The sequence below is a fragment of the Rattus rattus genome, chromosome 6 (assembly GCF_011064425.1).
Source record: "Rattus rattus isolate New Zealand chromosome 6, Rrattus_CSIRO_v1, whole genome shotgun sequence".
NCBI lineage: Eukaryota > Metazoa > Chordata > Mammalia > Rodentia > Muridae > Rattus > Rattus rattus.
The window spans coordinates 56,270,213-56,298,135 of NC_046159.1; the positions used below are offsets into that span (position 1 = coordinate 56,270,213).

Here is a 27,923-nt window from a genome sequence, read left to right on the forward strand (position 1 = left end):
CCTGGTCCACACTTGTGCTGTAGAGTACCCAATCCCCCGAACTCATTCTCCACCCCACCTGGCTCTGTGCCCCATGAGGAGGGAGACCTGGTGGGACATCAACCTATTCCCCAGGCCCTGAGCTCCTACCTGGGCCTGGCAAATGGGAGTCTGGCTGGAAATGGACAGGCACAGTGTTGGGTCAGCCCATCTTCTTCCCTTAAGTAGTTGGCAGGTGACATGAGAAATGCTGCACTGTAGAAAAGTCATCTACAGCTTGGAGACTGAGCCTTATTCTCCCACCCCCGACTACCAGAAGGAGGCAGGACACCAAGTGCAATATCAGCTATGTTTTATTACATATCTCTTGATCACCAGAACCTAAACAGAAGGTTCTGCTATGAAACAGAGGAAGTGGGAAATAAAAAGAAAGCAGCCACGAGATTAAATGCTGGAGTATAGATGAGGGGTACACAGGGCCTGCCTGGGGTGAAGGTGCATGGTCACTGGGCCCAGAGCACTAGTAACATGAACCCAGAGAGTTGAGCCCAGTGATGGCAGCAAAGTCAGGGCATGGGTAGTCCTGAGCCCTGGGAACGCAGAGGAGGTCCATCCTGATCCACCCAATGGATCACCAACAGGCTCCTTCCTCAGCATCTTCAGGTTAGAACAGCCTGCCCACACACACACACACACACACACACACACACACACACACACACACACACACACACACACACACACACACACACACACACACACACTCCAGACACACACATACTCACACACTTGCAAGCAGAGCTCCTGATGTCAGGGCTCTACCTGAGGCTTGGCTACCAACTTCAGAATCAAGGTGTCTGCTTGTCTCCCTGGCAGACTGGTAAGGCCACCGTGCAAGCAGATGTTTAGCAGCTTGAGGCCCCAGCAGGGGAATGGCCTGCCAGACACTGTGGGTGTGAGGGAAAGTTTCATGGAGACCTGCGGGTGGTAGGCTCAGTCAGGGAGGCACAGAAACCAGCTCTGAGACCAGCTCCGCAAGATTAGCTCTGCCCCTCAGTAACCAGTCCAGGAGGAAGCACAGTGCCAGCAGGCTAGTGCCCAGCAGGTCCCCTAGGCCTGTGAGGTAGGGGATACAGTGGTTGTCAGGATCCAGGGCTTGGTGCCAGGTCAGCCGAACCATCACTTCCGCTAGGTACAGCAGGATTACCACCTGCCGGAAGAGCAAAGGGATGGAAACACAAATCAGAGGCCCAAGGACAACCAAGAATACCAGCTGGTTGCCAAGGACACTGCCAAGGTGGACGGATCAACCCCAGCATGCTCCCTTCCCCAGCTTTGCATGGGGCCTGCAGTGTCTTGGTCATGTGACAAAAGCTTGGTTCCCACTGCGGCATTGAGGTGGGGGAACCTTTCTGAGCTGAGGCCTAGTGAGAAATGGGAAGGTTGTGAATAAACGGATACTTCTTGAGGGACTGGACCAAGTCCCCTGGGTTCTCAAAACAGGTCATTAAGGAACAAGCCTGGGCCATTGTTGCTGACTGGCTTTCTCATGCACACCCACTGCTGGCTCCCTATCTGCTTTCTAATGTCTGTCACATGCTGGTTAGAACCCACACACACACAATTTTAAGTGTGAGCAAATCAACTTCTTTACTCAGCAACACAGAATAGGGCTAGTTGCGGTCTAAAGAAGGCTCTGGACTCAACTATCATATGCCCTTCCTCGCAGCTGGGTCTTGCCCTGGCCTCTGAAATGCTACAGAGACCTGATGCCACTCACCAGCCAGGACCCTCCCCACGTGAACCCCTCCCCCTTGGGAGGTTTGGTGAGCCCCTCAGGAAGCTTCCAAGGAGCAATCCACACGGCCCTACTCAGGTTCCACAGTCCCTACAGTGGGTCCCTGTAAACTTGGACTTGGCTGAGTGTAAAGACAAAGAAACGCTTCAGTGAACTTTCCTGAAACTGCCATAGTGTCTCTTGGCCTCTCTGCTGACACTCTAGGCCACCAGGGACATTAGCCAGCTGGCACCACAGCAGTGCTGAGGACCCCCTCTCAAAGCAGCAACAGCTTAATCTCTTTCACACTGACCACATGCCCTCCTGCCTGGAGGAAGACTGTATACTTCATCCACAAGCCCTCCTGCCTGGAGGCATACACATGTTCTTAACCACCATGCAAAGCAGGGGCTTCTGTGATGGCTGGACAGCCGGCTCAGCGTCCTCTGCAGAACACAATGCATCCACAGCTGCTCCTCCTGCGTTCTGTGTGGCATTCGGAGTGCAGTGCACGGTGAGTGTTCAGTGTGAGGTGCAACCACGCAACATGCAGGGCACAGTGCGTAGTGGAGATGTGGTGCAAGGTGTGTGGCACGCAGCGTGGTGGCCTCTGTCTAGTCCATGCCACTGGGCTTGAGCAAGTTGGCTGAATCTTGGTATGATGGGAACTGTACTCAGTACCTCTCACAGGGCCACTGATGTTGCCTGAGAAGCCCTGAAGGCTGTGTGTCTCTGCCACTGTCCCCCTCACCTGCATCATGCCCGCCATCAGGTACAGTAACACGAAGATCTTGCTGCTTGTCACTGACTGGCCTTCCACCAGGCAGATGAGGTAGAAGAAAATCAGGTGTCCTGGGACCACCAGAAAGAGCAGGACTCGTGCTGATACAGAATTGATTTCTAGAAGGAATGGAACGAAGAGGGTCACAAAACCTACCTACCTATATTATATATGAGTACACTGTTGCTGTCTTCAGACACACAAGAAGAGGGCATCAGATCTCATTAGAGATGGTTGAGAGCCACCATGCGGTTGCTGGGAATTGAACTCAGGACCTCTGGAAGAGCAGTCAGTGCTCTTAACCACTGAGCCATCTCTCCAGCTCTCTTAAGTGTTCTTAACCAGCCCCCACACCCACACCCAACTCAGTGCGAAATTATGTAACTTCTCATGGGGCATAGGGACTCCCCAGCAAGACTGAGGGCAGCCACTGAGCAAGGCAGTGGCAGGGCCATCGTGCAGCCTGTGCTAGCCCCTTACTCCCTTTTGCTCTGTCTCAGAAGCTGTGCCCTTGGTTCTTCCTACTCTTTATTTGCTAGGCAATACTGGCATGGCTACAATCTCTTTTACATTGAGACTTATTGTTCTCTGTCTGTCTGCCTGTCTGCCTGCCTGCCTGTCTGTCTGTCTGTTAGAAGTGCTGGGTCTGAAACCCAGAGTCTGACATGAACTGGATAAGCATTCTGTAACTGAACCATGTCCCCAGCTGTTTGTGACCTTCTGACCAGTTTTAAGTTTAGATTTTTTTCCCTCTTGGAAAAAGAAAACCATCCCACCAAATATCCAGAGACTAGAGAATGTGACATGCTCTTAGGGCCCCTGGGTAGCTCCTCCTACCTCAGCCTTGTCTGTGCAGCTGAGGCACCAGTGACCTCCGAGCTCTGAGTTTAAGGATCCCTAGAGAGTGACTTCACCCCACCTAAACCCAACAGCAAAACACTGTTTTGGAAATTACAGCAAGTCAATGTGGCCCCCCAGTAAAAAGTCATCACTGTCCTCCTGAGTCAGTCAGGAAAAGGCAGGAGATCACACACTTCAAACTCAGAAACTCTAACAACAAAATGGACTAAAGCAGCCAGTGAACTAAGGCGGGTGTGTTTGGTTGATTTCCAATTCTCCTGTCCCCCACCTCTTGAGTACTGGGATTTCAGGTGTGCACCACCATGTCCATTTTAACATCGTGCTGGGACTTGATCACAGTCAACTGAGTTACATCCCCAGCCATCTCGTGTGTGTGTGTGTGTGTGTGTGTGTGTGTGTGTGTGTGTGTACGGAGCTGTTTATTTTTAGACAGTGTGTCTTATCGATTGGCCTGAAGCTCACCCATGGGGTGAGGCTTGCTGGCCAATAAGCCCCAGGAATTCACTCAGGGTCACTTCCCAGTACTGGGGACACAAGTGGACTATGCCTGTTCTTGGCTGTTGTTTTGATTTGTAATGCAGGTTCTAGGGATTGGACTTGTGTTCTCCTGACCCAGCCATCTCCTCGGTCTCAACCTTTCCTCTTTAAGGGCATGTAAAGAAAGCCGACAAGGGACGCTGTGGAGGGGTGAATATCATGGATGAGCAGCTTTTAGGAGCACATGCCAAGTGGGGCAGCTGGCCTAAGCACTCAAGAAGAATTGAAGGAAAACCACATGTGATCAGTAAGAATTAAGCAAAATGCATGATGCACAAGTAACAGAGAACCATTTTCTAGTTTGTGACTGGCATTAGAAAACATGGAAGCATGCACTACTTTCGAGGTAGAGAGCATTGTCACCTGAGTCCAGGGGTTCAAGGCTAACCTGGGTGACATAGTGAGACCCCTTGCAAACATCGGGACAAGGGGGTGGGGGTAAAGAAGGTCATGTGGCCTCCTCAGACAGCGTACCAACCTGAGGAGCAGAAAGTGAAGCAAGGGTTAGGCCAGAATCTCTTCATCTGGACAGGGAGGACCCCAGGTGTGCTCCACATATGCAGAAAGGTGGAGATGCGGCTGGTCTGAATGGCCACCAGGTTGCCACCGACACCTGTGAGGGGAGAGGGCGTGGCAAGCTCAACCTCTGGCTTCCAGCTCTTCCTGGATACTGCTTTCTTTAGGATGGTGTCCTTGATCGGTTTGGCATTTCTTATCTCTTTCTTTGCCACTCAGATTTGCAGGGCGCTCAGTGAAGGGTGTCTTCAAGGAGACTCCAGAGGATGAAGAATGGTGTATAGGACACTACTAGGACCCAAGAGCCCAGAAGACCAAGAGCTCGTTCACACCCTGGAATTCTGAGACATGCTGGTGAGGATGTGACCCCTGCAGGGTGGGTGGTCTAGCTGGCCACAGCCCTTCTCTTGGGAGCTGGCAGAGGAGACCACAGCCTAGCAACACCTTTCCCTAGTTAGGCCAGAGACACCAAGGGTCTGAGATCAGTCACATGGTTGGCCCCAGGGAGAAAGACATTGACCTGCAGGCAGAGAATGGCTGGACATTTATATCTCTTGACTATATACAACTTTAAAAAGAAGAAGGGAAAGAAATCGGTTATGTTTATAGATTCAGCTCTTTACTCCAATTCCCAACCTCTCTTAACCTGTCGGCTCCCAGGTAACCAGAATCCAGCTTCCCACAGTCACCACGGCAGGAAGGACAGGGAAGGCAGTACTGCCTTTAGGCTAGGAATGGCCTCCAGCTAGCCCCAGTCCCATCTTGCTGATATCTCTGAGCACTTAGGAGGTGAGTCAGGGTGTCAGCACCCCAAAGCCTGCAGACCAATGACAGTACGGCAGTGGAAGGGAGTCAGTCCATGCAGGACAGTGGGGGCATGTGGGGCTGAGCGCCACACAGGTCTTGCTGGCAGTCACCAGGCCCAGAGAGTAAACCCACTGATGTCATGGGCTTTATTTTTAAGGTGACGACAGAAATCTAGAGTCTCATGTGTCAATGTCTAAGTTTTAATGTCATCACTGACTCTACAACAAGCTAAGAAAACCTGGTCTGTAGAAAGATCATCCATCACATGGGTTCAAGGTCAATCTGCAATACAGAGTCCAGGGTGCCCTGATAAACAAAGTGAGACCCTGTCAAAAGCACAGTGTGTGCTTCAGTCCCCGTCTGCTGGGGGCTCCCTTCGGGTCCTTTCAAGCCTAAGAGACCCTGTAGGCCGTGCAAGCTCGGCTTGCCCAACCACCTCACAGTCTGAGGCCGTACACTGGTGTTCAGTCCCCACTCAGCCCAGGGTCCCCAAGAGGAGCCCCACCCACCACTTACCACATATAACTGGAGTCAGGACAGCCATGCCTTTAAACTGATGTTTCGAAATGGTTTTGCTCAGGATGAGGCCTCCGAAACTGGGGAGAGAATGGAGCTGCCGTTAGAGTGGCCAGGCCAAGTGCCCACTGACCACCTTCCTGGGCTTGGAAAATACCGTCCCTTCCCCCACACAGAATGTCTGCTGCAACCACAGAATGGACTGCAATTTCTACCAGAGAACATGGTGGGACCAACCCTACGGCCCTCCGGGTCTCACCAGCAGCTATGCTGGGACAGTGACTAGTGTGACAACTGTTTCCCTGGAGCCTACTGTACTGGGTGGGAAGAAGGAACCTCAATGAAGTGCATCTGAGTGGCCTGAAGGCAAGTCTGTGATGTATTTTCGTAATTGATGACGGATGCAGGAGGGCCCAGCCCACTGTGAGTGGGACAGGTGATCTTGGGGTATATAAGGAAGCAACCTGAGCAAGCCATGGGGACCAAGCCAGGAAACAGCACTCCTCCGCGGCCCCTGCTTCACTTTTTGCCTTCAGAGTCCTGTTTTGAGCTCCTGGCTTGACTTTCCTTAGTGACAGACTCTTAAGTTGTAAGCTGGTGTAATCCCTTTCCTCCCCAAGTTGTTCTTGGTCATGGTGTTTTATCATAGCAATAGTGTGGTGGTTTGAATATGCTCAGCCCATGGAAAGGGACACTATTAGGAGGTGTGGCCTTGTTGGAGGAAGTGAGTCACCATAGTGGTGGGCTTAGCGGTCCTATACTCAAGCTCCACCCAGTGCAGAAGAACCAGTCTTCTCCTGGCTGCCTTCCAATCAAGACGTAGAACTCTCAGCTCCTCCTGCACCAGGCCTGCCTGGATGCTGCCATGCTCCCACCTTGATGATAACGGACTGAACCTCTGAACCTGTAAGCCAGCCCCAATTAAATGTTGTCCTTTATAAAACTTACATTGGTCATGGTGTCTGTTCACAGCAATGGAAAACCTAACTGAGACAAATGGTAACCCTGACGTCTAATGACGGTCAGTTTTCTCTTGCTCTGTCCAGCTTCAGCCCTCCTGGCTGCCAATACTTCTGCACTTGGCCTCAGAGGAGTGAATAAGGCCTAGGTAACAGTTTCGGAGTGTACAATGTGTGCAGTCACTCACACCAGAACACAGGCGCTGTGGCCTTTGCGTGTCACTTTGCGTGTTCCAGGGATCTTGGGAGGGAGGAGGTTGAACAACTTGGCTGGATTAAGAGACACCTGTAGATTGCTGGGGTACACCTCTGGCTGTGGCAACGGGGATGTGTCCCTGGGGCCACACCCTGCCCTGGCCTTTCCCTTCTGTGCTGTTCCTTCTCTAGGCCTTGTGGACATCATGATACAGACAGCTTTCCACACACACAGTCTAATTTCCACATTCTGCCTAGCAGCACAGGGCCAACTAACCATGCTGAATCATCTAGAACCATGAGCAAAGAAGTTCTTCTCCTCAGGTTGTTTCTGTCAGATGGTTTTGTCAATGACAGCAACCACAAGGAAAACTAGCATCAGAGACACTCAGTCTCCCATGTGACTAAACCTGACCACATCCGGCTCTGAGCTCTTTGGAATTGGTGTGGGAGGAAGTTGGAGAAATCTGGAGATCTGGGCCATAGAAGCTTAGAATGTTCTAGGTGGAGTTAGTGAGAGATCAGAGTGGCGATAGAAACTCAGACAGTGAAGGCCTAGCTCTTGTTGGGCTCCAGACACAGGGAACTGAGCTAGGAGCCATTCATGATATATTCCTGCCCCCCCCCCAATTTGTAACAATATTCCAGTATGAATAGGAGTGACTCACAAGGCCCACTCCTACTTGAGAAAACAAAGACACTGGTTCTGGGAAACAGAAAATCTGTTTTCTTCCAGGCAGGGCCCCTGGTAGACTATCTATGCTACAGTGGCAGCCCCTACAGCCACGTGTATGTGGACGATAGTAAATGGACTCAGTAGGATATATAAATAAAGCTATCACTGTCTGTCCGTCCCACTGTCCATCCATCCATCTATGGAGGCTATGAAGTTGGAAAGCTACAGGAGAGAATCCTGGAGGAGTTGGATGTGGAAGCCTGGGGTGTGAGTTTGCTCAAAATAAAATGTATCTAAGTACGAAGGGGTAAAAAGGAATTTTGCTTATTTTGGTTTTGCTTGAAATAGTGGAGCTGGATATAAACACCTTATTTGGTGGAACTGTTGCAGCAACATGACACTCAGGCTGTGGTGTAGTAATTCTGGCTGTTTAGGTAGATTTACAGTGAGAAAAGGGAGCAGAAAGCAGGTCAGAAGGACCTGAGGAAAATGTGCAAGTCTAGAGAACTTGCAGAGGCTGTGGCTGTCAAAGAGATCAGTGACAGTCACTAGAAGCCAAGCGCGTTACCCTGGACAACAGGAATGCCTGACGGCATCTCAGGAATTGACCTGACCCAAACCATCCCAGGCTCCAGGAAAGAAGTTCCAGCATTCCCCTGAGACTTCCTCAGTGGCTGGACTCCCTTGCTACCTGCTGGGCTAGCTAGGGAGTGTCTCTGAATTGGACGGCCCATGCACTCAAAGGCTGCTGTAAGGTACGTGGCCCAAGGGATACTTTGTATCTAGTAGTAGTTTGTATCTAGTGGTAGACCATGGTGCTGAACACCCGGTACTGGTTTGCAAGCATGTAGAATGCAAGCGTAGGAAGTCATAGAGGTTCCCATCCACATTTCAGAGAAAGTCCTCAGAGGCCAGGCAAGGTAAGGCAAGGTGGGGAATCTCTTCAGGTAGCCTGAGGGGGTGATGTGTGAAGCTAGGAGGGTCAAGCCTAGGCTAAAGGGGGTCTCCAGGATGTTCAAGGTGCCAGGGTATGGAGGCAGCAAAGTATAGAGGTCCTGTGGGCAGGGAATTGAAAGGCCATAGGGCTGGACTTTATAGCAAGCCCATTGAAGCTCACATCATGCAACCATGTGTCCCAGATGCTAGACAGGGGAATACAGATTTAACACCTGGCTTGCCATGTTACCATCTTACTCTGGGAGTCTACTCTGTTTTCTCTGAGCCACCGTGTGTTGGGAGCATACAACTTGCTTTTGACTTAGAGTCTAGAGTCTCGGAAGGGATTCTAGCATAGGGCCTGTTACCGTCACAGGGATGCTTGCTGCTAACCCGCACAGTTTGCCCTGTAAGATAGAGGTGAGTTTTGGGAATGACAGTGGGATGTTATGGTTTGAAGTGACTTGTCTCTGTGCCAACTTGATAAAGGCGGATTGTGATGGCCATTGTTTTTAAAGGCTCACTATGTAACCCTAGACATCCTTGAATTCATATAGAGAAGACTTGGCCTCAGACTCACAGAGATCCTCCTGCCTCTGCCTCCAGAGTGCTGGGATTGAAGGCACATGTGCCACCTTGCCTGGCCTGTAATGGTCCATCTCACCTGCTTGCTTGGCAAGTTTACACTCAATAGGTGATCAGCACTACATGGCCCTGTCAGGACACTTCCTGAGAGGGTTTGATTGTGACTGATCAATGGGGCTCTGACTTAATGGGTGGATTACTCCCTTGATAGATTAAGAATCCTCCTGTTGGGAGGTGGTGAAAGGCAGGAGGTATGGCTAGCTAGAAGGAGGAGGTCACTAGGGATGTGAATCCCCGGAGGCCACATCTTGGCCTGGCCTCTTCCCATATCCTGAGCACCTCTGAAGTGAATGGTGCTTCACTGTGACGTGCTTCTGCGGCCATGGTCTATCCGAGGCTACATGGCCAAACCTTCACAGACTGAACCCTCTGCAACAGAGGGAAAAAGAAGCCTCCCTTCGCTGACAAGCAGTTCTGTCACAGAACTGAGGGGCCTTTGCTCCACGCTGCTCACCTGCTGATGATCATGGCTAGGATAATGGGAAACCACCCATACTTCAGGATCTTCATGATGGGTGGGTTCTGCTTGGCAATGAAGATCCACAGAGGGGTGAGAGCCAAGAAGCCAATGCAGACCAGAGGTGTCAGATACCACGTGTCTGAGGGAAAGCAGACATACATAGCTTAAATGGCCAGGGCTGGCACATCACAGGAGTTGGAGTACGGCCTTTCATAGGAGAGGTGTAAGTTGGGAACCAAGGGCACTTGCCATCTAGAGGGGCTGTCCCACCATATCTGCCAGAGAGTAACAGTTAGACAACCGGGAAGCCCCTCTCTGTCCTGCCCCATCCCTGCACTTCTCTAACATCCGAGCAATTGTCAAGACTCTTGATCAGTTTTTCCCTTACCCAGTGTTACAATAAACAGCACTAGGACAGGGTATGAGCAGGTAGCAGGTGCATGACTGTTCTCTTGCTTAGAGGTCTGAAACCCAGAAAAACAAAGAGGCAGTTACCAGGGCACATGACTGCAGGGGTGGAATCAGGAGGAAGCTTTCTCCTGGCTGAGACATTCTATATTATTGTGGGATATGGATCAGGCTGGCCTGGTAGCCACTCATTTCCCAGAGCCACCTCCAGCTGTGAGGTCAGTGCCCCACCTACCCAGGGCCCTTGCTTCTGCTCCTTTCCAGCCTCGTTCTCTGAGCCCACTTCCCACATGTGCACAGAACACTGATTTGCTCTAGAGGCATCCTTGCATGTTGTTCCTACCCTCCTGAGCAGCCCCAGTGCTAGATGGCTAGACATGGTGTGTGTCCCACTCTGCTCTGGGTGGTGTCTCTGGGCATGGTGTCACCACCACCCCCTTATTCTCCACAGACTACAATGGTGGTCCCTTCATCTGCCACAGGCTAGCTATAGACAAAGAGCATCATGGTAGATATGGCCAGCTTCTGTACCATCCCCGGAGCTGGAAGGAAGGTTCCTTAGGCTCTAAGCAGGCCACTAACACTCAGGGACACAGTAGTCCCCTTACAAGACACGTGGGAAGGCTCCCTGTCCAGGTTCCCCATAACTTCTGACAGGAGCCATCCGTCTCTCACCTCACACTCATGCATCTTCCTGACAGCTCCTGGCATGTGTGAGCTAATTCACTCTCCAGTCACTGAAGACCTGTCTCCTGGAGCCAGGCCCACCATCTTCCTGAGAATCCGCAGCAATGAGGGGAGAGGGGTGCTCTTATTTGCTTTGCAAATAATATGCAAATAATGATCTTTTATGCAAATCAGACTGGCCTAAAAGTACAATGAGGTCATCTTACCTGATTCCAAGGCTCCTCACTGCCACCTAAGAGGACATTACAGGAATCAGTCCAGACTGGACAGAGGTGGCCCAGGTACAGTGGAAGTCATACTGTCTTATCTGTATATGCTGCTCATTTCTCAAACCTCCAAACCCTTCTTCCCACAGGGCACTGAACTGTGCTAGACCTTTCCAACAACTGTAGACACACATACGTGTGTGCGTGCTCGTGTGCTTGTGTACATGTGTGTATGTGTGTGTTTGTGTGCATGTGTGTGTACGTGTGTTTGTGTGTGTGCATGTGTGTGTGTTTGTGTGTGTGTTTGTGTACATGTGTGTGTATGTGTGTCTGTGTGTGTTCATGTGTGCATGTGCATGTGTGTGTGCATGTGTGTGTACGTGTGTGTGCATGTGTGTGTGTACATGTGTTTGTGTGTGTGCATGTGTGCGTGTGCGTGTTTGTGTGTGTATGTGTGTGTGTTTGTGTGTGTGGTGTGATATCTGCGCATATCCCTCCCTAGAGCCTTCTCTACCTCTGTGGCTGTAGAAGAAGCTGCTCATCAGGGCCAGGATGGACAGCGTGATGAGGTCTCCCAGGCTGGCTGCAATGGGTGTGGCGATGTTATCAGGGTTCACCCCAAACTTCCGAGCACCAATCACTATGCAGATCATTAGAATTCCTGCAGCAGGAGAAGAGGCCCAGGGAGTAGTTGGTGGTGAGACAGCTTAGAGGCTCCCCGCTCAGGAAGGGTCAAGCAGGTGGTCAGAAACTTAATAGTTCTATCAGTGAAACTCCAGATGCTCAACAGGCTGCCTACCTCCCTACCTTTCTGTCACTGGCTGGAACCTGTGGGGGGTCCTGAAACCCTGAACACACACCTGAGCAGGCAGGTGGCCTCTGACATCTGGAACCACCTGGAATTACAGGGACACAGCATTTGCAGCCTCTGCTGCGTGGAGAGCTGTTCCAAGGATGCTCTAAGCAAAAGAAGCCCGAGGGGCAGAGAGATCTGGCCTTCAGGATCTTCTGAGTCCTCTGAGCAACCTTAGTGTGAGCCATTTCTTAGGTTCAAGCACCAATGGAGGATGGGGAGGGAGGACAGGTGGATGTGTGTCCCGACACCATTGGGATGGAAGGCTTTGCCCAGACATCAGAGATATCCTGGGAGTCCCTTATCTCGGAAGCCCAGCTATACTGTCCCCAAATCACATGAATGAAACACATGATCCTGAAATGCAGATGGTGATGGGCTTCATGGCTTGGCTGGGAGATCAGAGCCGCACATCTCCAGGGGTTCAGCCCCAGGGCCCTCTGTTCTGCCTGAGGGCATCTGCCCTGTAGTCTTGCAGCCTCATTAATTACGAGCTGGGACTTCGCCTATTTCAGCAGGCTCCCTTGGTTCGTCAAAACATTGTGCATCTTGGCTTTTAGAATTTAACACTACTTAAGAATCTCGTGACTCTAAAAATAATTACAACAAGGCCCTGTGCTCGGTCCCTAGTACCACAAAACGAATGGAGTTAAAAATAAAAAGACTACATTCACCCTCGATGCTGTCCTGATACTGCCATCGCCTGCCACATTGTGTCCTACGTGACCAAACCAGAGCCCCGAATCTTCTTTCTAAACTCCAGCTCCAAGTGAACCTGAACGTACACAACTGAGCGAATGCCTGGGGTTGGTCCCACTGAAGCCCCGAAACAGACACTGCTGGTTTGGAGATGCTTATTAAAAACCATTATGCAGTTTTTAGTCCCAGCACTCAAGAAGCTGAGGCAGGAGGCTTGTTATAATTGTGAGCCAATTTGAAGAAAGCTGCCACGCTCAGGTGTCTGACTTCAGCAAGGTGTGGCAAACTGAATCTGTCAAGGCTGAGAAGGGACAGCAGAGCTCCCTTGGGCATGCACATGCTCTCTGCACACACACACACACACACACACACAAACACATGCACACACACACATGCACACACACAGACACATACACACACACAGACACATACACACACACACACACACACACACACACACACAGACCTGCATGTGCACACACACACACCTAGGAGGGCACAGGGCAGACTGAGGACCAAGCAGGCTTTTCACACCCACTACCACACCCCTGGAGTTCCACACTAGTGGCACAGCAACCACATTGCAAACTTCTCTGAGAACCTTAACAAAACAGCAGAGAAGCAGCTGGCCTGGAGCCTGGGGTCTGGGGTACATGGGGCCTGGAGCCTGGGGTCTGGGGTACATGGGGCCTGGGGCCTGGGGTACATGGGGCCTGGGGCCTGGGGTACATGGGGCCTGGGGTCTGGGGTACATGGGGCCTGGGGCCTGGGGTACATGGGGCCTGGGGCCTGGGGTCTTACAGGGGCCTGGGGTCTGGGGTCTGGGGCCTGGGGCCTGGGGTCTGGGGTACATGGGGCCTGGCTCACCTAGGGCCAAGGCAGCGAGGAAGGCGGTGATGACACTGCTTGTGCACAGCAAGGCCACCTTGGCCCAATCGAACTCCTCGTGGGACACTGTGCCCAACATCAGTGAGGCCACTGCAGCCAGGAGCCCCACAACAGTGGCCTGCACCTGTCAAGACAGAAACCAGACCCATGAGAAGGGTCCCCGACCACTGTCACCCTCCCTGCCCTTCTTTCTGACTTTTGGTCACCACAAGGGCCAAACAAGAAACCCTTCTGTCCTTTGCCCTGGCCTTGCTGGCAGTGTCCTCCTCAGCACTTCCCTCCAAGGTGACCCCTGGAGAGCCTCCCTGCCTACCTCTGTCCCATGTGAGATGCCACCTGCAGGAGGACAGCAGAGTCTTGGAGGGACGCATGCCTCTGACTGGCCTCTCATTCCCATGGTAGCCCCAGACCCACTGCAATGTCACATGTACGTGTCTCACACCCTGGCTGTACTGTCCCCAGCTCACAGTCTCCTTCTCTGTCTCTGGAGCATGATCTTCTAGGCCACTAAGACCCTCACCACCTACAGCCCAGGTCTGAACCAGTATCAAGACCCCTAATCCAAAATGTCTACATGGCATGGTGCCCATTACCAAAGGATGAAGGAACACAGGTAGAGCCTTTTAATGTCTATGGACAAGAAGGGCAGGTAAGTGCGTGTAAGCATGTGACTGCGTGTGTGAATGTGTATGTGTTTGTGTGTGTGTACATGAGTGCATGTACATGTTCATATGTAGAGGTCAGAGGATAACACATGGAGCTGGTTCTTTCCTTCCACCATGAGGGTCCCAAGGGTTGAATTTAGGTAATTGGCAGCTAGTAAGTGCCTTTACCTGCTGAGCCATCTCATGGCTCCCACTTTCTTCTTCCTTCCTTCCTTTCTTTCTTTCTTTCTTCCTTTCTTTCTTTCTTTTAAAGATTAATTTAATATGTATACAGTATTTTGCCTGCATGTACACCTGCAGGCCACAAGAGGGCACTAGATCTTATTACAGATGGTTGTGAGCCACCATGTGGTTGCTGGGAATTGAACTCAGAACCTCTGGAAGAACAACCAATGCTCTTAACCTCTGAGCCATCTCTACAGCCTACTACTACTACTACTACTACTACTACTACTACTACTACTACTACTACTACTACTACTACTTCTTCTTCTTCTTCTTCTTCTTCTTCTTCTTCTTCCTCTTCTTCCTCCTCCTCCTCCTTCTTCCTTCCTCTTCCTCTTCCCCTTCCCCTTCCCCTTCTCCTTCTTCTTGACATGAACCCGGGGCTGTTTTCACTTAAGACTGGCTGGCCAGCAAGCCCCAGGCATCTTCCTGTCTCTGCCTCCCAGGGCTGGGACTGCAAGTGCACAGCACCACACTGGGCTTTTTAGGCCAGTTCTAGGGATCGAACTCAGGTTTGGTCTTGTAAGGTGAGCACAACAACAGAAAGCCCAGGTTAACCAATGTACTACGAGCAGGGTCCCCACAAGATTTCTCATGGAGTCCGATGACTCTCTCCAAACGCCATGGTGATGAGTAACCACAGGTGCAGAGCCAAGGCAATTTACTGGAGGGAGGTGGGGCAGGGATTACTGGTCTATATCAAGTACATTGAAAAATATGAGTCAAAACATATTGTGAAGCTGGAGAGGCAAGAGCAGCCTGCCACTGCCAGAGAGAGCCATATGGAGCCATGAGCCAGGGGAGCCCAGAAAGTGAGTACAGGAAACTGCTGTGTAAATCTAGACTAGTGAGGAAGGGATGAAGAAGGTGTATCCTGGAGGGGTGTGTGTGTGTATACGTATATGTGTGTATATATGTATATATATATTCACATATATATTCACACACACATATATATACATACATATATATGTGTATATATATATATATGTGTGTGTGTTTGTGTGTGTGTGTGTGTGTGTGTGTGAATGACCTCGGTGAGTATATACTAAATAATCAGAGCAAAAGAACTGAAGGACCAGGAGAAAGATGGAGCCCCCACCCCACCTGACACCCTTAAACACTAAAACCCATGGTGTGAACTAAAGGGATATGTGATAGTATGCTTAAGATTTTTGCAGCCAGTCATGGCTGCATGTGCCTTTTCCCACAGTTAGAGGCATAGCAGGAGGATCAAGACATCAAGGTCAGCTATTATACAGAGATCTAGCAAGAACCAAGTAAATGTTTAAAAATATCTCTGACCAGCAAAGGCCTTCTTTTAAAGATAGAGCATAAAACCCATGAAGAAAAGTACAAAGCCAGGCGTGGTGACATACGCCTGTGCTACCTGCCGCTCTGGAGACTGCGGTAAGAAGGTCACAGGCTAAGGCCTGCCTGGGCTACAGAGTGAATTCAAAGCCATCCTGGGCGACGTACCGAGCCCTTGTCTCAAAATATAAAGTGAATAAATGGAAGCAGGAGCTACATCTGCGTGGTAGAGCACCCATCTGGATGCACGTGGTTCAACCGTCAATACTGAAAAACGTGTCTGTATGTAGCACATTATAAACAAGGTGCGTGTGTGACGATAAAGACCATGGAGTTATGTACAGCAATAGTATTGACTTCCCTAGTTTTCAAGAAGATTCCAGGTAGAAGCTAATATGAAGCATGCGTCCTTGGTATCTGGCCCTGAGGACTCGGCTCGGCACCCAGTGCTCATCACACACGGTTGATGAACAGGAAATAGTGGGGAAGCCTATTCTGTATCCTTCAGGCCTCGTGCTGCTAGCTTGAGTTCAGAATGCCCATTCTTTAAGTCTGGTCTTCGGCTACAGGAAGGTGTGTGGGCCAGTAAGGGGTGGAGTTTCCTGGGAAATCTTAAGTCTTTGGGAGAGTGCCCCCCCCTTCTAATTTGCTTCCTAGACACCATGAGTGCATCACCATGCACTCAATGGCGACAAGAATCTAGGAAACAGCGAGCCATGCCTGACCCTAAGAAGTTGGAAACAGAAGAAACTCACCGGCAGACATGTGTGAGCTGGTTCCCTTATTCACGGATGCGGGTAAAGACTAGAATGGGAGTTGGGGGTGGGTCTGAGACTAGCATCTTCTCCAGAGAAGCATTTGTGTGTGTGAACAGAGCTGGGGTAGCAGTGTAATAGACCAGAGTGCCTGTTCGTTCACACACTGCTCTAGCCATGCTGCACAGGGAGTCTAAGTCGTCACAGGGGAAACACGAGCTACAGGAAAAGAACTCCGTGGTACAGGTCCGAATTCTCTGTGGGCATGTGCCTGGAGTAGGGGGGGGACACGTAGTTTCGAAAGGATGGTTTCCGTTCTGGTGAGGTAACTTCCATGCTACTGTTGGTACCTGGGATGGTTTTCATTTTCCCAGAGGAAAAAAATCTAAGCCTCAAACTGGTCAGAAGGTCACAAACAGCTGGGGACACACGGTTCGGTGACAGAATGCTTATCCAGTTATGTCAGACTCTGGGTTTCAGTCCCAGCACTTCTAACAGACAGACAGACAGACAGACAGACAGACAGACAGGCAGACAGAGAACAATAAGCCTTAATGTAAAAGAGAATGTAGCCATGCCAGTATTGCCTAGCAAATAAAGAGTAGGAAGAACCAAGGGCACAGCTTCTGAGACAGAGCAAAAGGGAGTAAGGGGCTAGCACAGGCTGCACGATGGCCCTGCCACTGCCTTGCTCAGTGGCTGCCCTCAGTCTTGCTGGGGAGTCCCTATGCCCCATGAGAAGTTACATAATTTCGCACTGGGTTGGGTGTGGGTGTGGGGGCTGGTTAAGAGCACTTAAGAGGGCTGGAGAGATGGCTCAGTGGTTAAGAGCACTGACTGCTCTTCCAGAGGTCCTGAGTTCAATTCCCAGCAACCACATGGTGACTCTCAACCATCTATAATGAGATCTGATGTCCTCTTCTGATGTATCTGAAGACATCTACAGTGTACTTATATAGAATAAATAAATAAATCTTTAAAAAAAGAAAACAAGAATTTTTTTTTAAAAAAAAGGCGGTTAAGAGCAATCGTGCTCTTGCAGAGGACCCAGGTTCAATTCCCAGAACCCTCATGGGGTTCTCAACAGTCTGTAACTCCAGTTCCAGAGGAACTGATGCCCTCTTCTGGCCTCCATGGGTACCAGACATGCATATAATACACATATGTACATGCAGACACAGGAGCATATACATACAATTGAAAGTTAGAAAAAGTTTTCATGCTGAGAATAAATGACTGTTTAATGCTCAGCCCCATCCAACACTGACACCAACCTCCCCAAGGCTCAGGTGGAAGGTGGCAGAAAGATCATCAGAGCAGGAGGGTAGGGCGAGGGCTGTGAGAAGCCATCTTCTGGACACGACACGCCACTATGCTCATGAGCTCACTGCAGCTGGGGTCACCTGCCCAAGATCAGACAATATCCCAGCAAGCAGCACCTACTGGACTCAGTGGATTGCCACAAGAAAGGGGGAGGACATGAAAGAGAGAGGGGATGTGTGGGTGAGTGAGGTCAGGAAGGTGTGGGTGGGAGGAGAGCGGATATGATCAAGGTACACGGAACCTGTGGCAAACTGTCAAATATTTTTTAAAGTACTTAAAAGTTTCACCATTGGTTTTGCATTTAAATGGCAGCACATGTTGAAGATTTTTAGGAGTCCAACTATAAAATAAACTCAACAACTTATGACCAAAGTTAAACCCATTTTAAAAGGAAGAAACAAAATCATATGTAAGCTAAATCTGAAAGTGTGAAAGTTAAGCCAGGCCCAGACAGGCTTCATAAGTCCTGAGGCTCACGGGACAGAAGTTTCTAGAGAGGCAAGAGTGGTATGGCTGGTGCTTTGTCACCCCCTGACCTGACGTCCTCTTGTGAATCCAAGTGCTGCTTCAATTTCTCAGCTACTCAGCCACAGGCCCACAAGACTCACCCAGGCACTGAGGGCGAGAGACGCCAAGATAGGCCTGGACCACAAGAGGAGGGTAGGAGGCACGTTTACTATATCCAAAAGAGAGAGGGCTAAACGGGTGTGCAGAGAGGGGGAGGGGGATTGAAAGGCTACACACACTGTACCCAAGAGGGAGAGGACAGAAGGGCAGAAGGGCTACACACACACACACACACACACACACACACACACACACACACACACACACACTACATGCACACGGGTGCGTACAAACATACACACACACACATATATGAGAACTTGCACGCACATGTATGCATACCTGCACAGCACACCCACACACACATACAGCACACACGCGCTCATACATACACATGCGCACACACACACGTACAAGCATATGAATGCATGCGTGTGCACACACACTGTACTTAAGGGCGAAGAGTGAGGGATAGCAAGCAGTTGCAAGGCACATAGGTTTACAGGCATGGGCTGTGAAGGAGGAGAAGCAGGGCTGATTCAAATGCAGCTCAGAGTGAGGGTCTTCATACGGGATGTGAGACTTAGGGGGAGAGGGCAGGTCTCCTTGGTCAGGTGGAAAGGAGCAGTCCTCAGTGGGGAATGGCCAAATGATTGCTGGCTTCTCGTCAGCTGTCACAAGATCTTTGAGAGAATCCACTTAGAAACCGAGGAGGCTTGTGTTGGTTCACAGCGTTAGGGGGATCACTGTATGGTGAGTTGACCCCATTGCTCTGGGCCTGGGTACGCAGATTCAAAGAGGATGCAAGACAGCTCCCCCTCATAGCCAGGAAGCAAAACAGAGGGAGTTGGGGGCTGGGGCCCTGGTGAGGTGGTTTGTTTTGTTTTGTTTTTGTCAACTTGACACAAGCTGAAGTCAAATGGGAAAAGGAAGTGTGGATGTTTGAAAAGAATGGCCCCGGCAGGCTCATATATTTGAATGCATAGTCACCAGGAAGGGTAACCCTGATGCGATTACAAGGATTAGGAGACCTTGTTGGGGGAGGTGTGCCACCGGGGGTGGTGAGTTTTGAGGCTTTAAAAGCCCACGCCAGGCCCACTTCTCTCCCTCTGCCTGCAGGTCAGGATGTAGCTCTCAGCGGCTTCTCCAGCACCATGCCTGCCCCTGTGCCAGCATGCCCCCTGCCGTGATGATAGACCAAGCCTCCGAAATGACTGGACATTAGGGTGGGCAGCACATCCAAGGTACCCAAGAGAGAGAGGGCTGGAGTGTGATACGCACACTGTGCCTGAGAAGAGAGGGGGCAAGCCCCAACTAAATGCTTTCTCGTGTAAGAGCTGCTTTGGCTGTGGTGGCTTTTCACAGCAGTGGAACCGTGTCTACGGCAGCAACCTCAGCTGAGGAAATGCCTCCGTCAGACTGGCCTGTGGCCAAGTCTGATGCAGTTTCTTTATTAATGGTTGATGTGGGAAGACCCCACCCAGGATGCTTCGTCACACCTGAAACAGTCCTGGACTGGATAAGAAATCAGGCTGGGCAAGCCAGAAAGTAGCACTCTCCCACGATCTCCACTTCAGTTCCTGCCTCTAGCTTCCTGCCTTGAGTTCCTGTCCTGACTTTCCCTCAGTGACGGCTATAAACTCTAAGATGAAATAAATCTTTTCTCCTCAAGTTACTTTTGGTCATGGTGTTTGTCACAGCAACAGAAACCTGACTAAGATAAAAGGGTGCCACAGGCAGCCTTCCCCACAGTGGACCAGGCACCTTCTGAAGAACCAAGTGTGAGGAGAAGATTATTAGGCCATTCTAACGTGCTGTTTGGGGACAAGGACACACAGCAGAACCAGGGCTGCCCAGGTGACAGGGCATATAGAGTCTGAACTCAGTCCACACCCCTTGGGTCACCAGAGTCCGCCTGTACTCAGAGAAGCTCACTCGATCGCAGACTACAGTTCTGAAGGGACAGCTGTGTACCCAAGCTTCCTTCTGCCTGAGCCTATCTTGCCCTCATCTGTTTCTGCCTTGGGTACCATGGCTTTAGTTCACTGTGAAAAGGGCCTAAATAGAACTGAGACCACAGAAGGACTGGCAGGAGGAGGCACGGTGTAAGAAGGACATGAAGTTATCTGTCAAAGACTGAGATGGGACAGGGGCAGCAGGGGCAGGACTAACGGGGGATTTTCCAGGCAGGAATGATCCATCAGGTCCCAGGAGAATTAAGTGAGGTCAATTGGAAGAAAGCAAAGGGAAGGTGTGTCCACCTGGGGAGCACCAGTGACTCAGGGAAACACGGTGTTGGCGTACATGTGGGAAGAAGCCCACTAGCAAACGCAGGGCATGACGAACGCTAGTACACTCGGCCCCCTAAGAATTTGGCTTAGAAAGCAGGCAGCGGGGAAGCTCAGGGACCACGGACCTAAAGGCATCTCCAGGCAGGTATGGTAGCTCCCTGGGATGCTCTTCACTGTACCACAGATAAGGTCTGCTGGATAGATGCGTGGCCACATGTCACCTGTTCTCCGAGGCCAGGCCAGAGTCCAGGGACCAGGCTCCCATGGTCTCCCTTTTCCTACCCAGAAGGTCGGGCCGCAGATCCACAGGGGAGTGGGAAGGAGAGGCCTTGAGGTGATTGATGCTCCAAGACTCACCTGAACCACAGCGAGGTTGCTGCTGATGATTCTGTACCTCTCCTGGCGGTCATCGATTTGCCCAGTGTTGGCCTAGCACACAGAGATAAGCGCAGCAGTGTCAGCCTGGCTGACGTGGAGATGCCAATCCTGGACATAGCCAGCCTCTCTCGGGAAACAAACCAGAAGAGTTTACACCTTTCTAGATGGTGACCTACCTCCTCCGTGTGTGTGTGTGTGTGTGTGTGTGTGTGTGTGTGTGTGTGTGTGTGTGTGTGTATGCGCACATGTGAGTGTAACTGTCTGAGGAGTTCAGAAGAGGAGGTCAGATTCTCGGGACCTAGTTACAGGAAGTAGTGAGCTGCCCAGTGCGGGTTCCTGGAACTATATCTGGGTTTTCTGCAAGACTAGTGTGCTCTCTTAACTGGTGAGTCAGCTCACCAGCCTTTTATGAATTGACCCAGACACCCCACCCCACACCCACCACCACCCCAAATGTGTTTATTTTAGTTTTCTGTGTACGGCTGTTTTGCCTGTGCTGTGTCTGTGTGCTGTGGTGCCTGTGAAGGCTGGAAGAGTGTGTCAGGTTCCCTGGAACCCGGATTACAGATGGTTGTGAGTTTCTATGTGGATGCCAGGAACCAAACCCAGGTCCTCTGCGGTTCTCTGGGGGTCTCTGTGGAAGAGCACCAAGCCATTCAGTTCCTGGCCTGCCCTCTTTTGTGGAGAAACAGCTCTATGTCTATGTCTATAACGATGGTTGGAGATGCTGACGGTCCGCAGGGAGCAGTGCGCTCTGCAGGTGTCCGTCTTCATCAGCTTTGGGGCTTTTTCTCTCAGGCCCTTGAACACAATATACCTTGAACACACTACCATCCTTTTCATGTGCAGGATGCCAAATGGCCACCGGAGAAAGGGAATACCCTCTGTATTACCAGGAGGGTAACAACACAGCCCCTGGGGATGCCTGGAGGGGATGAGAAGAGCTGGCTGAGGCAGCTGTGGTGGCTACAGAGCCAAGTGTAGCAGCCACAGGGAGAGGGGCTGGGGGGTCTAAAGAACAGTGTGGTTAATGAGCACCTGAGAGCCCCTCCTTGCTCCCTCCTCAGAGTCCTCCCTTGAAGCTCTACCGCCCACTGAAGCGTTCATGTGTATGTACCAGGGAGTGGGGAGTACGACCTAGGGTCCAGACGGCAGCATGCAGACTCTGGGGAACAGGGACACAGAAAGTCACAGTGAAGGCACTGGGTCACTGTGTTGGTCCCTCAGCAGCTCAGGGTGGCAATGGAAAAACAGTGCAAAAGGCTGGGAGGAGAGACAGGGACAGCCTGTGAGACACCAAAGCCCAACAACGCCTGTGTGGGCAGAGACTCTAGTCCCCAAGCAAGCCACGGAGAGGGGAACATCCTGTCCCCAAACTGCAAGGGACCTGAGACATCCAACGGTCGGTCACTTACAGACGTAGAGAGTCGGGATGCCAGCGTCATTTCCAGGTTTCCCTTCAGACCGACAAGGGGCGGCACCAACGTCAGCAGGTCTTTAACATCTCTGAACACTGGCCAGTGCTGGAAGAGAAGGGAGGAGGAGATGAGGCCAAAGTGTTGGCACCGCTCCGCAGATGTCTGCAGAGAACCTTCAGGCAATGACCTTGCACGCCCTGTGAATCAACCTGGAAGGCTGAGAAGTGTCCTAAATGCCTCATTTTATTTTGAGACAGGGTCTCTATACATTGCCCAGGGTACCCTGGAACTTACTCTGTAGGCTAGGGCTGGCTTTGAACTCACAGAGATCTCTGTCTCTGCCCTCTGCATCCTGAGTGCTGGGATTAAAGGCGTGTGCTACCCCATAACTAACCTACATTGTTTTAAGTCAAACACAAAGTAGGACTTTTTAAATATTAACCAAATCAGCAGCCGTGGCATCCACAGAGCTCCCCGCTGCTTCCTATCCTCAGAGACCGGGGAAAAAAGCAGGGCTAGACTGAAGGCCGGTGCTCTGGCCCAGCCTGAGAATGTGCTAGCCTGCAGCAAAGGTTTAACAGCTTTTGTAGACACTGAATTGAGTCACCAATTCAGTTATTTCTCCTGGTTTGGAGGCCTGGAGAACCTCTGTAGCACTGGCTGGTAGGGGCGCTTTGACGGGGTTGCTCAGTCACCACCCAGCCCGCTGGTCCCAGGGCTTTCCAGAACAGGAAAGGCCATTTGATGGAGACCCCACATCTCCTTCAAACATAGAAATCGTAACACCTGAAAGGGCAGAGTAGCCGGGATGTGTTGAGAAAGGCGGGAAAGAGAGGAGCTGTGTTTGTGTGATAGACGGAAGCCCCTGGCTGCTAAACACCAAGAGATCTGATTTAATTAAGTAGGACCTCAACGAATTAAGACCTTAAGGTTGTGGGATTCTAGGTTCTAGGCCTCAAGACAAATCCCTTCTTTTTGGAAGGGGGCCCTGGGCTCAGTCCCCAGTTTCCCTAGGAAAGAGAAGCTGAAGAGGCAGAAGCAGTCGCCTCTGGGGAAAGCAGGAGTCACGCCCCAGGCGTGCCTTGGAGGCCTGACGGAGAAGGACCAGTCAGAGGCTCTGTAGAACTCTTATCTTCGTATTTCTCCTCTGTGTGGAGCAAAATGTAGTCTTAACATGCATTGCTTTTTAACTAAGTCTAAACATTTAACCCTGTTCATAAATGTTGATTCTCTCTTGAAAATGATGTTTTTGCATTTATTTGGATATTTCATACTATAGACATTAGTCCTTTAAGAAATGCAAGCTATTTCCTGCTCTCAGATGAAGAACTACGTTGAGGCAGAGGTCCACCTGCAGGGCCTCCTTATCAGTCCAGCTACTGCCTCCCTGTCCTCTGCAGCAGGGGCCTCGGGCCTGTGAGCAGCTGCCTATCAGCCTTGTGCACCCCTTGGGTACACACCACCCACACCATCATACAAACAGTCCTATCCATGGCCAGGGCTGTCTAGCACACCCTGTCCTTTCCTAGCATGGCCTCTGCTCCAGCCCTCACCCACCACCCTCTGCCTCCCCCACAGCCTGGTGCACATTCTCCCAACCACACACAAGGCCAAGCATCTAATAAGCCCACATCAGAACAAACTCTGTCTCTCTTCCTTAAACTCTCCCTTCTCTCAGTGCCAGGAACTCCTGACCAAGTTTCCATTCTCCTCCCAGCTCAGTGGAGGAAGGGGATCTTCGAATGGTCCCAGATCCTTGCTACTTATGCTACCTTGGGTTAGGGCTGAGAAAATCCTGGCCATGAAGTTGTCTGACGGTGCTGGCAATGGAACCCAGTGCCTTGCGTGAGCTAGGTGAGTGTTCTCTCCTAGGACTAAATCCGGAGCCCTGGTCGTGAAATTTAAGCCACTGAGCTTGTCAGGAATCACAGGACAAGAAGGAAGATGAGCTGGGACAATGTCAACAGAGACCAGCTAAACTGTGTCCCTACCCTCCAAATTGACAGACTGCAGTCATAACTCCTAGGATCTGCAGACACAACTGTTTAGAGCCAGATAGGGTCCTCACAGAGGGGCTGAGTTAAGAAGGTCATAGGTGGGTAATCCCCAATCCTACAAGACCGGTATCTCACAAGCAAAAATTAGGGCACAGATATGCAAAGAGAGGTGACCATGTGGGGCACAGGGGAAAATGGCATTACTGACTTAGAACGTCAACATTGCCAACACCTGACATCTCAAACTTCTAACCCCTAGAGCAGTGACAGTGTCAACTTCTGTAGGGTATACTGCCTGGCCTCAGGTTCTCTACAGCAGCCCTGGCAGCCTGAGGCAGATGACAGAGAGGATAATGTTGATGTCCTGACCACCCTGATCCAGAATGGCTCTTTCTCGAGGTTTCTTTTGTATGTCCTGGATGTTGCTTTGGTCTGACTGATGCCCTGGGCTCGACATCCCCAGGATCCCACCTACCTAAGGGCTGTAAGCTGACCATACTGGAACCTCAACTCACCATCTCCAGATTGTCTCTCCCCTGGGCCTGTCTCCTTTCCTGCCCACTTCCTGCTCTTCCTACCAGAATTTAACCCCTTTCCCTTCCCAATCTGACTTCAAGTCATCCTAACTTTTAAATTCTTCTACTGATCTCCCAAACACGTTAAAGATGTCTATCCTGACATGGGTGGGGTAGGAGTGTGCATGGGGCCAGGGGGAGGAGGAGGTAGCCTGTGGTACTGGGGGAGAGCCTCCCTTGCTTTCTCCTCCCCCACATTGTTGACACTGCTGCCAGGACTGAGCCTTGTGACATAAATATAATCACATCACCCGGTCACTTCTGGCCCTGCACTGCCAGTCCCACGCCTGGGTGTACTCCCAACTCCAGTCTTTAAACTTGTTCAAGAATGTGGCTGTCACATCATACTTCATGCACAGCCAAACACCAGTACAGGCTGTCAGAGGGAGGGCCCTTCTGGACAGGATGTCTGGGCAGTGGTTAGACTGGTGTCCCCTCCTGTATTTCACCATGCAGTACGCACCAACCAGACAGTTAGCATGACTATGCTAAAACTCCAGCAACACAAAGGCAACACTCACTCTGTAGACAAAAAGCTGAGCCCCTTTGCCCTTAGCGTAAACTTCACCTCCTGGGCAGAGTGGACAGAGGTCCTCAAATCTAGCAGTGTCTACACTCAGGACTCGAGCCACCCACTGTCCTTCCCTTCACAACCCCCCAACCCCCCCACACACATCCACAGACCCCCACACAGGCCTCTTCCTGGAGTTCACTCCTTCCCACAGTGTGGAAATGGCCACATTGTTCTTCAAGGCCCATTCAAATGGTCCTGTCCTGTTCCCTCTGGAGATCCCTGACCCACAGGAGGATGGAGTTACATCCTCTCCTTCATACAGGCTGCCACACATCCTCTCCACCCGCTGCCCGGTCCTGACTGACAAGCCAGCCTTCTGGGAGCCTACAGCAACTGAAGCGCTGAGAGGAGGGAGCACGTGGCAGCCCAGGGATGGGTGAGCTCATGCCGTGCAGTTTGGCAAAGCCCAGTCTCTGAGGATTAGCATGCATGGCAGCCTCAGGTAGGGGCTGAACTCATACTACACAAGCTCTCTAGGAACAGACTGGTCCCAGTGTTCTGAAGACCCTGGGTCCCATTCTCTGAATTGAACAAGCAAAAACCAAGCGCCCTGGAGTTACTGACATGCCCTCCAACTGTGTCGGGGCTGTGGGGGAACTCAGTGGTATGGTGGATTCCATCCCCAGCACCACAAGTTAAATTTAAAAAGAATTAGCAGCAGCCTTACTATATGACTCCACATACGCATATTGAAAATAACCTTGGCAACCACCAAATTCATGGAGATGCAGCCCTAACTCCCAGGTCGTTCAGATGCAAGTGTTTAGAGACAGACTTGGAGGTGCTGAGTGGAGAAGGCCCTCCGTGACTGATATCTCACAAGCAAGGTTAGGGGACAGACCCGCAGAGAGGGGATGACCTGCGGAGCACATCGAGAAGATGGTCCTAATGATCACCACGCCAACCTGACAGCTCTTCACCTCAGACTTCCAGAACCATGACAGCTTCTGATGGGCACCCTTCCTCCATGACTGACAGACACTTTGTCTAGTTTTCCTAAAGCAACACGTATGCTCCGTAACAGAGACTGGAGGTGACAGGCAGTGGAATTCACTCAACGATAGTGTCTCCTAAACCAGACTCAGCAAATGCCCCACCTTACAGGGAGATCTGGGGTCGTATGGGATTCCCATGCCCTGATTTGTACCTTCCCCTCCCTCAAGGAGCTATGTGGGGACTCTGGAGATAGGTCTGTCGTTCAGCTTTGCCTGTCACCCAGACCCCAGAGATCAGCAGGCTCCTTTCTGCTTATGACCTGCTCCTCACAGCTCAGAGAGGCAGGTGCTCTCACTCTTCCTGATTTACAAAAGGGGAAACTGAGGCAGCAAGGCATTAAAGACTCCTGTACTGAGTAGTAGCCTTGCCTAATAAGCTCACACTTGGCAGAAGACAGAGGCTGCCGTGGGCTCAAGTGTCATTGCTGCAACTATTAAGGTGCCGGGAGCCCAAGGTATCTTCTCACCAGCACCACTGGTGCTGGACTCCAGCTCAGACCGGCCGCCCACAGGGAGCACCCTGGTTCCTGCCCTCCACCCTGTCTGTCCCCTCTCCCTTGGAGCCCTGTACGTACTTGGACAGTGTTCATCACCAAGCCAGCTGTCATCATGCCCAGGCCGGACAACAGTATAGGTATGGCGACCTGGCAGGTGGTGCTGAGGACAGATTCAGGGAGGACCCCATGAGGGGAGCGGGTTAGCTCACAGCTGAAGCCTCGAAGCTTCTTGCCCTGAAAGCGGAACTCAAGGCTGAGCTGAGTGACGACCATGGTTGGTCCCCGGTCGAGTCTGTCCTCTCTCCTCCCTGCCCTCCAAGGCTCTCTTCTGCAGAGGTCCACACAGACAGAAGCTTTCCAGGAAGCGCCACAGTGGGTCTCTGAGAGTCCCTGGGCTGAGGGCCAGAGCAAACAATGCCAGACCTGCTCAGAGCCTCATTCAGGAGGCTGCCGGTGTCCTCTGTCCATTCCACTGGTCAGGTTCTCCTCAGAGTGCAGCTGTGGATCTGCCGGGACCTCCCTCTTCCAGCCTGCCAGAGAGGCTTGCTGTCCCTCAGCAGCGACCTTGACAGTGTCCAGTAGTCCAGCCCACGCTAGCCAGGCTGGGCAGGGACACAACCCACATGGGCCTGGTCCTGGTAAGTACCCACGCAGAAGTTAGCACCACCCTCTGTGTCCTCTGCACACGTGCCATGAGCTGCTTTGCTCTGGCAGAGAAGGGCCCGGAGACCACAGCGCCAGGGTCACCCACCCAGGCCCATGTATGGGGTTCTGTCCTGCAAGGTCAAGGACTCTGAGGGACTGCAGGAGGGAAGTTACACCTGTCGCCAGCTCTATGCTGGTGTGCGGGGGCTCACAGCCACGATATAAAGCTGTGCTCACAGAAGAACTGGGGCCCTGCTTTCTCTCAAAGGCCTGGGAGACTTTATCCAGCTTGCTTCTGCTCAGAAAGATCAGAACAGGCCG

The 27,923-nt window shown here is 51.4% G+C and overlaps 1 protein-coding gene across 2 annotated transcripts in view; it reads right to left on the bottom strand.

The window, feature by feature from the left end:
• Positions 1-314: 314 nt before the first annotated feature.
• Positions 315-27,923, bottom strand: part of Slc41a3 (solute carrier family 41 member 3) — a 34,990-nt gene continuing 7,381 nt past the window's right edge. The window contains exons 1-10 of one of the 2 annotated variants that reach the window (XM_032906110.1): positions 27,036-27,616; positions 22,317-22,424; positions 20,881-20,952; positions 13,366-13,510; positions 11,461-11,607; positions 9,640-9,784; positions 5,775-5,854; positions 4,414-4,548; positions 2,508-2,656; positions 315-1,189 (exon numbers count right to left, since the gene is read on the bottom strand). In XM_032906110.1, coding sequence (XP_032762001.1) covers positions 977-1,189; positions 2,508-2,656; positions 4,414-4,548; positions 5,775-5,854; positions 9,640-9,784; positions 11,461-11,607; positions 13,366-13,510; positions 20,881-20,952; positions 22,317-22,424; positions 27,036-27,230 — 1,389 coding nt within the window. In that variant the 5' untranslated portion in view covers positions 27,231-27,616 and the 3' untranslated portion in view covers positions 315-976. Of the gene's footprint in view, positions 1,190-2,507; positions 2,657-4,413; positions 4,549-5,774; positions 5,855-9,639; positions 9,785-11,460; positions 11,608-13,365; positions 13,511-20,880; positions 20,953-22,316; positions 22,425-27,035; positions 27,617-27,923 lie in introns of those variants that run through there. The other variant, XM_032906109.1, reaches the window with a different exon arrangement.